Consider the following 8,605-nt stretch of genomic DNA (forward strand, 5'->3'; position numbering starts at 1 on the left):
AAAATGGGAGAGGTCATTAGGCAATTTGACTTTTGGTATCAAAGAGACATGAGTATAATTCCTTGTTTGAGCATCTTCCCAGATTGGAAAATAACAATGATGGCCCTGGTGACATCAGTCCCAAAAATCCCCTATAATTTTTTTAAAAAGAAAGGTGGCATTCCATCAGGCGCAGGGGCTTTGGAGGGGTGCATTTGGGATAAGGCAGCCTTAACCTCCTCAGCAGAGATGGGAAAATCAAGTCTTTTATTCATATCATCCGAAACTCTAGAACCAACAGATGAGAGAACCTCTTCACTGCCATGCTGAGGGGAGGAAAGAAACACATCCCTGAAGTACTTCAAAACTACATCCTCAATGCCATTATCCTCCGATACCCATGCATCGTTAGTATTAGTTAGCCTCTTTATATGATTTTTTGACTATTGAATATTGGCCCGTTGGTGAAAGAACCTGGTATTCCTATTGCCTCGGTGCATCTAGAAGATACCGGATCTCTGTCGCCAAAAGGTCTTTGTTTGGCCCAATAGCTTGTTATGTTGGTCAAGCAAATTTGCCTTTTCGACAATGGACTTATCAGATAAAGGTTAGGCAGGAATGAAGCCGAGTTTAGATCTCACCCTTGTGATATCATTTTGTCGCCTTTTGAACACCACTTGTTGCCATTTTAATAAAGCCACCCTTGTGGCCTTAATCTTATGGACCACTTGGTACATAGGAACCCTCACCACAGGACGCTCCCAGGCTTCCTTGATGACACTCTCACAGTTGTCATGGTTAGCCCAATACTCCTCAAAGAGAAATCCGTGACAACATTTCTTCCTCAGTGTTGACCCTTCATCCAGGGAGATAATAATAGGCACATGATCAGAAGTGCTAGGATCCAAATGAGTGACCCTAACATCTCCAAACAAATTCTTCCAGCTCAAGGATGCTAGAACATAATCTAGGCGCTCCTTTATTCCACCTGAGCAAGTCGTGACCCAGGTGTGCTGATTCCCTGAAAAGCCTAGAGAAAAAAAAAATTGCAATCATTTACCGCAGTTTTGAACACAAGTATCTAATTAATGGGACGAACAGGGCCTTATTCCTTTTCATGAACATGTAAGAGCTTATTGAAGTCTCCTCTTACGACTTAAGGGATCGAACATCGAGAAGTTAAATCGCAAAACAGGTTCCATGAATGAAAACGTATTCGAATATCCGTAAAAGCCTGTGAACCTCCAATGAACAGGATCCCCTATACCTTAAATCTCTGAATTGATGAATCTGTCCGAAGAAGAGAAGATTTGAAGATTCATCTCATTATTCCAAAAAAGGCAAAACTCTATCAAACTATAACTTAACTTTCAAAGAGGTAACAGAAGAGCATGAGGACTTGGTTTCACTGAGAAAAACCAAATTGGGATCTTGCTGCTTGATTATGCCTTGCAGTGCTTGAACTCGTTGAGGGTTCCCCAGCCCCTGACAGTTCCAAAGTAAGATTTTCATGGTTGACGGCATGATTGAGCCCTGTCAGCCGCCACCAATTTGAGTTTCTTTGACCCTCTGTTTCGACCAAACAATCCGCATACTTCTGCTTCTACCACATCCTTAGAGGGAGTGATAATGACATCACTAAGAAATTAATCCTCACTTGCAGCACCTCTAGAATTTGATCAAACAATGGAGTTGCTATATCCCCCACGCCCCCTGGCTTTTGTTCCCCAAATTTTGAGATTTTACAGATGAAGTGGACGTCCACTTTTGGGGTTGAGGGCAAGCCTGGCTCTTTTGTTAGGAGGAGAAACAAAGTTAGTTGCTTCATAGTTGTTGAATTGGTTAACCATCTGTGATGCTTGACTTAAAGAGGCCTTATCCACCTCAAGAATATTGGTGCCGAGGAGGGGGGGGGGAAGCAAAATCCATTATAGAAAACTTTGTTGGGTTAGCCCTTACCATGTTAGAGGCCTGAAGAAGCCCATTTACATTTTTAAAAGCCTAATGTGGAAGTTTATTGGGGTCGCACCAGTCTTTGTCCAGGGAAAGACCATTAACGGCTATGGTAAGTGTTCCATTTGAAAATTGCATGCCAAAATTATTTGGGTGCCATGGATGACCATAATCTGGAAAAAGGTTAGAACGTGAGAACATGTGTTGGTCAACAACCTCGTTTATCCCGACATGGGTGATAAGGGAGGTCATCATGTTAGTAGGCACAAAAGTGCTAGGTGTAGTGGTGGCAGGAAAGATAACAAGAGCTTTGTCTCTTCTTGCAGTAATTGCCATTTGGTCCCTAGCCTTCTGGCGAGCTAAGAAATTATTTGCCAGTAAGTCATTTTCTTCATCCAGTGAGCCGTAAAACCCTCCCAGACCCAACTCCCATTTTCTGTGCCACTGGCGTTCATCGTTATTGAATTTTGTAGGTGGCCTTTGATAACACAATATTTATACATTTATAATGCCCTTATTTCCTAAGTTTTATGCTATGTTTTCTTGTGAAATTGGTTGATGTGTCTAGTGCATATTTATTAGATAAAGGACCGTAGCGAAGACTTTGGAGTCTTTTGGTGATTTTAAGGCTAAAAAAGATCAAAGCTGGGAAGAACTGAAGTCAAGAAGTATTCCAACGATCATCAGATGCAAATTTGCTCAATCCGCAATTTAATGGTTGCTGGTTGGAAATTTATATATACTAAAACTCAAACTGATGTGGTACTGTTTTAGAACAGTAAAATGGCGAAAATGCCCTTACAATGTTGTCATGGCTGCCTTTTGTTTAGGCTTCTCTACAGTAAAAATGCATTTTTGCCCTTCCACTCCACCTGTCGACCATCGCAGCGTCTTCTGGCATCTTCCCTTTCTTTTCACTATTTTTCCTTCTGTGGCTTTTCACTTCTTTTACTCTAATTTGAGTTCGATTGTTTTGGTTTCTGTGGTTTTGCTTTTCACTTCTTTTCCTCTCCCCTTTTCTCTGTTGTTCTGTCTCCCAGAAACTCTTCGTTCTCCATTTGCCGTTATCATCCAACTCCGAATTAGCTGCTTTTTGTCAACTCCATCTACTTTAATTTTCCTGCATAGCTTTCTCTCTGAAGCTCAAAATTCTTGGCCAAACAGAACAGCGAACTTCCCGATGGTCACCAGCTCCTGTTCAAGGTCGAGAAGCACTCAGCAATGACATCCCCGACGCCAAGATTTCGTAAGGTCTCAATATCGAACTGGTTTGATTTTTGTGTACCTGATTTAAATTTTTTTGGTGATTTGCTTTTGGCTGTCTTATCTGGTTTGATTTTTGCTTTCAGGAAACGTTGGTCTTCGAATATTGGGGTTTTTGTCTGCAAGCTTGCAAGGCTGCAAGCCCTTTGTGATCAAGTATGTATTTTTTTCTTTGATTAAATGTTTTTGTTTTCAGTTTTGTAAGCATTCATCTTTTACTAATTGTTTAAGAGCTTCCATGGGATCTGCCCTATGTTGTTACTTCGCGGTTACCTCCGTTGAGGTTGAAAAAACCACAAACGCATTGTAAGTCTGAAAACTAATCAAAAGGTTTTAGAAATTTAAAATTTTTTTTTATCGTAAAGGTTTTTAAAAATTCGGATCATGTTTGCATTTTTATCCAATCTCATGCTCTAGCAATGCTTATAAAGATGACTGTTAGATTATCAAAGGACTCTAGAATGGTAGAAAACGCAAAAGGTCTGCAAGAATTAGTTTTATTTGTTTTGTTATAGGAATTCAAATAATGATAAAAATTCTAACATTTTGTTCCAGAAGTTGCAATTTAATCCTACATCGACAAATTTCTCTGATGCCCACTGACTAGAGGTTGACATTCTGATTCGATGGCTAGATTGGCAACAAATTTATTGGGAAATGCATCTTAAAAGGTATGCCTTTGGAGCAATTTAAAGGTAGGAATTTTTAATTTTTCGTGAAATGAATGTTTTGTCGTGGAAGGAGTTTATAATAGATTGGTTGGACAAGTACATGGTGTTTGTTTGGTTGAATGTAGAAAGGAATTGGAAGAATTATGAAAGTACTTGCATTTTGTTGCAGGAGTTGGAACTTCAACGTTGCATGGAGGAAATTGTCATAAGTTCGGTGGCCAGAGCTTGAAGTTGGCATGACAACAAATTAACTCGCAAATGCATATTCAAAAGTATGCTTTTTTGTTGTTTCTTGGTGAAAGATTGATTAGCGATGATTGCTATTGTTTATTCATGGTTGATTGAGCATTTTTGTTATATGAAACCGTAAAAAACAGTTGCCTCGATGCTAAGTTTTTTTTATATTTCTTGATGCATTTCTATTGATCAGGTATAGATGGACTGGTCAATACGAAGCGCATCTGTGGGACAATAGTTGCAACAAAGAAGGGTAGAGCAGGAAGGGAAGCAAGGTTTGTCAAGAAAACACAATGATGTTTTTAATTACAAGAAATGTGCATTTTTTTCCAGTCAAATTCTGCTTTTGTTCTGACTATTTTCCATACTATATGCTGATTCTATTTTTTAATTTTTGGCTTTTCTTTGATTAGCTGGGGAATTACAATCAAATGATGAATCTTCAGTTTACTTGGGTAAGCATTTTTTGACATATAATTTGGCTTACCATTTTAACTGTCAAACCATGTTGTTTTAGTTCATGCCACTAATCATTCATTCAATAGATTTATATATACAACAGCGTTTAAATGCTAATTGATTACTAACATAATGCGGTCTTTACAGGAAAAGCAATGGATTCTCAAGAGGGGCTTGAATGTACAGAAGAATTACAAGGTCTTAATAGCTATTCATAATTTTATCTAATAGATAGAATATTGATTAGAAATAATATAAATACCAAATAAAAATCTCTAAAATCTCTTTGTTTTGTTTCTTCTCTGTGTAGCAGACGTCATCAATATGGAAGATGGCTAGCCAGGATTGGAAATGTTGCTGTAAATAAGGATCTCTTGGGACATTCAATGAGTGATTTTTCAAACTTTATTTGCTTTTTGTATCTAAAAAATTTCCTAATATTTTTAATATAATCAGTGAAACCACGATTTCATGTACTAGCTAGCTACTAGGATGCTTGGTTTTTATATGATTCTGATTATTTGAGGTATCTGAATAAAGTTTTGTTCAAAGTAGGAAAGTCAATTTAAACTGACCCTTCTTTACAAGCTTGAGGAGAGATTTTAGTCTTATAATGATTAATAATAAGATACAATTAGGGTAATACATGTACTGCACATATTGCTAACTATGCTAGACCAAAAGTATCATCATTACTGCTTAAACATACCAATCCGTTTACATTCTGTGAATGCATATGATGACTGAGGGGTTTAACCCTCAATTGCAATCTCATCCTGGCTGATATGTGTAATTTTGTGTTTACACCATACTAATCAATATTTTTTTCATATGTTTAATCAAACTCTTATTTAATGTACATTTCGCATACACAAACAGGCAAAAACTTCTTGACATCCTATAAATTGCCAGAAAAAGGTCATTTCCAATTCATGCAAAACCAGACTTATTTCCCGCAGAAAAACACTAGGTAAACACAATCTATCCTTATTTTGTTCATAATATAATTCTATTGTGATACAATTTTGTTTCATGTATTTCAATCCTTTTCTTTTCCCTTTCCTAGGGTACCTCCTTTAAACTACTTTTCCCATTCTTCTTCGGTCAGAAGATGTCTTTTTGCCAGTTCTGAACAAAGGTCATTCCTAACTGTACAATTTTTTTTACCAATGTCCAAATCTTAAACTATTGCATGCTCATGTTTGCCGATCTTTGGACCAATTTCAAACGGTGATGTAGAAGATATCTCAGAAGAAAATGCGCAGGACTTTGACCGAGTTCCTATCAAGCTATTGAAAAAAAGTCATCTCCAACTGCTGCAAAAACAGATTCCGGTTCTTCCAAAAAAGATTAGGTAACTACTCTTTATACTTGCTTTTTGTACAAGTTTTAATTTATCTGTACACAAATTCAACAAATCTATTCTCATTTTTAAGAAGCTGTCTATCAAACTGACTACAGTCGAAATTTAAGATTCTTAGCACATGCTTTGTTTTGAAGCTGTCTATCAAACTAACTACTCTTTATAGTTGCCAAATGTTGTTATCTCACTGTCTTTACACAGTTTATTTAATCAGTCTTTTAGTATAAACAGTGCTGTTCTTGATTAAATAATAATGTCAAACAAAATTAAGAGAAAAATATAACCGTCCAATAAGAATGACTTACCGAATTACATCACAATAACAAAAGGTAAAGAATAAATAAAATGGCAAGTAAATGGTTTATATCAACTGATTGAGCACCTACTTCATACGGGAAGAAGAGGTCACAAAGGCAAAACAGGGAACAACAACTACTTCATATGGGAATAAGAGGTTAGTTTAATTGTAATTATTTTATTTGGTCAAATTCGAAGTTGGTTGGCTTGCATCTAATTTGGTCGATGGCTTGCACAGGTTGAAGTCACTGGTTTTATTAATGCTGGTGATCAAAATCAATCCAAGTTAATGTGAAAACGATATCATTATTTTGTTATGGTGAGAACTGATTTAAATTAAGAAATTGAATTACCATTTTATACCTCTTCTGTGATCATTTATTGAGAATTTGTTAATTGTTTTAATATATATGAGGTAGGATTTCTACTTTCATTTCTCATCTTTAGAGATTGCTGAATTTCTACTTTCATTTCTCATCTTTAGAGATTGTTGGATTTCATATTGTCAAATAGTTTATGGATTTTCATATTAAGCGCGTCAATATGTTGATGCAGTAATTCAATTAGATGTGATAAAGTTGATGTGTTTATACCTTTAAAAACATTTTTTCACACAATTTCTAATCCCGCAGCAACGCGCGGGCAAAACTTTCTAGTTGTAACTAGAGTTGGAAGGTGCTGTAAAAAACTGTCATTTTTGTTGGGTGGTTAGAAATTCATCAGGACGAAGTGGGTGTTGTGCCATATACATACGAAAAGCTCTGGATGTCTAGTTTCGGCAGAATTTTACAAATCATGATTGTGATGCTTCTAGGATAAATTATACCTGTTTCTACATTATCTTAAATGTCACGATGGAGGAACAAATACGCTACCAAGTTACATGTAGTTACATAGGCCTTGTTTGGCTGCTCATATAAGGGACTGGAAGGACTAATAAAACATCATCTCGCGTTAAATAGGTGCCAAATTAAATTAACTGGTCTGCTTATTTAATACGCTATACACCTGCTTAATAAAACCGTCCAAAACATTGAGATTATAGTCGGTTCACTTTACTCTCTCTCTCTGTCTCTCTCTCTCTCTCACGGAAACTCGACCCTCTTGCCGTTGTCGTTCCCCTCGTCGTCTTCTCTCCGTCTAATAATTGGAGACGCCCGCAAATTATCTCACTGACCGTCTAGCTGTCTCACCCTGACCACTACACAAAGAGAGTTTCATTCTCGTCTCTCAACAGTTGAATTCGAATTAGGTTTTTTTAGTTCTGTAGTGGGTTTCAAACTGGGCATCTTGGCTGCTTTTTGTGATCTAGGTCTGGGATTTTCTAAACTACGCATCTTGGCTGAGAATCGATGAAAGAATTTGAAAATTAGGAAAAATTTAGCTTGGGCAATTTTTTTATTTTATATTTTAAAATTAGGTTTTGCTCTAATTTGGGACTTTATTATTTTTGAAGATTAAGATTTGACAAGTATTTGGGTTTCTAGATAATTACATTGAATTCATATATGTTATGGTATAAATAATACGGTTATTTATCCGATATTACACCAAACGCTTAATTAATTTAGTTAGTACTATTTGATGACTATTTATCATATCCGACCGAAATAATCAATACAATTCGAGGTGCCAAACGAAATCATAGTGTAGTTACGCTGTTGCATATAAAAAATGCGGTCAATGTTTATGACCGGATCCGTATCCCTCACATTTGGGTTCATTTCATCAACCTAATGCCTTGGTTTCTATTGGGCTTTTACTCTTCCTTTTGGGTCTTCAGCCTTGAAAGGTTTTGTTATAAGGAAAGTTAATGAAAAGGGTTTGAAAACTTTGAGTTTTAATGATAAGGACAAAATAAAGGGTAAAGTGAATAGTACCAAGATTGACTTTTTAGTGTAAAAATGTGGTTTTTCATTAAAGTGAACAGTACCGCGGACTTTTTGTTAAAACTCCCTTTGTTATACTCATTCGGTTGATGAATTTGAATATCGATATTAATTATATAGTAAATTGTCTTTTATACAACTTAGTATTACGGTTTAGTGGTATTCTTCTATAATAGTAAGTGAGACATTTTAGATTCAAATCTCGTGGATCGAGAGTACAAAATAAATTTAGGGAGTTTTAATGAAAAGTCTACGGTACTGTTCACTTTAATAAAAAAACCACATTTTTACACTAAAAATCAATCCTGGTACTATTCACTTTACCCTTTATTTTGTCCTTATCATTAAAACTCAAAGTTTTCAAGCCATTTTCATTATTTTTCCTATAAATTTATTTCCCCACACTCTAGTTCAATTGACCCTTAGACTATTTTTCTTGCTAATTTATCTCTTAAACGAGCATGAAATATCCAATTTATATCCCTAACGTTATA

The 8,605-nt window shown here is 36.1% G+C and overlaps 1 protein-coding gene across 24 annotated transcripts; it reads left to right on the forward strand.

Annotated features, from left to right (window-relative positions):
• The first annotated feature begins 2,678 nt into the window (after nucleotides 1-2,678).
• Nucleotides 2,679-6,667, forward strand: LOC148697922 (uncharacterized). 24 transcript variants are annotated; one of them, XM_088690988.1, is made up of 12 exons: nucleotides 3,191-3,351; nucleotides 3,751-3,866; nucleotides 4,036-4,138; nucleotides 4,297-4,378; nucleotides 4,517-4,558; nucleotides 4,710-4,760; nucleotides 4,873-4,952; nucleotides 5,442-5,532; nucleotides 5,629-5,699; nucleotides 5,793-5,916; nucleotides 6,325-6,379; nucleotides 6,461-6,667. In XM_088690988.1, the coding sequence occupies exons 6-11, from the start codon at nucleotides 4,741-4,743 to the stop codon at nucleotides 6,374-6,376; spliced, it is 438 nt and encodes a 145-aa protein (XP_088547114.1). In that variant the 5' UTR covers nucleotides 3,191-3,351; nucleotides 3,751-3,866; nucleotides 4,036-4,138; nucleotides 4,297-4,378; nucleotides 4,517-4,558; nucleotides 4,710-4,740; the 3' UTR covers nucleotides 6,377-6,379; nucleotides 6,461-6,667. The 24 variants fall into 24 exon arrangements, 5 of the variants coding, with proteins under 5 accessions (XP_088547114.1, XP_088547118.1, XP_088547116.1 ...); XM_088690992.1 differs by having other exon boundaries at nucleotides 6,328-6,379; XM_088690990.1 differs by having other exon boundaries at nucleotides 3,754-3,866.
• The last annotated feature ends 1,938 nt before the right edge of the window (nucleotides 6,668-8,605 follow it).

The sequence above is a fragment of the Pyrus communis genome, chromosome 3, assembly GCF_041283825.1.
Source record: "Pyrus communis isolate YQ-2024b chromosome 3, ASM4128382v1, whole genome shotgun sequence".
Taxonomy (NCBI): Eukaryota; Viridiplantae; Streptophyta; class Magnoliopsida; order Rosales; family Rosaceae; genus Pyrus; species Pyrus communis.

Coding starts and splice junctions, on each gene's coding strand:
- LOC148697922 (XM_088690988.1), top strand. CDS start 4,741: ATGTACAGAAGAATTACAAG. Junction 4,953..5,441: donor TCTCTTGGGACATTCAATGA/GTGATTTTTCAA, acceptor ATACACAAACAG/GCAAAAACTTCTTGACATCC. Junction 5,700..5,792: donor TTTTGCCAGTTCTGAACAAA/GGTCATTCCTAA, acceptor CAATTTCAAACG/GTGATGTAGAAGATATCTCA.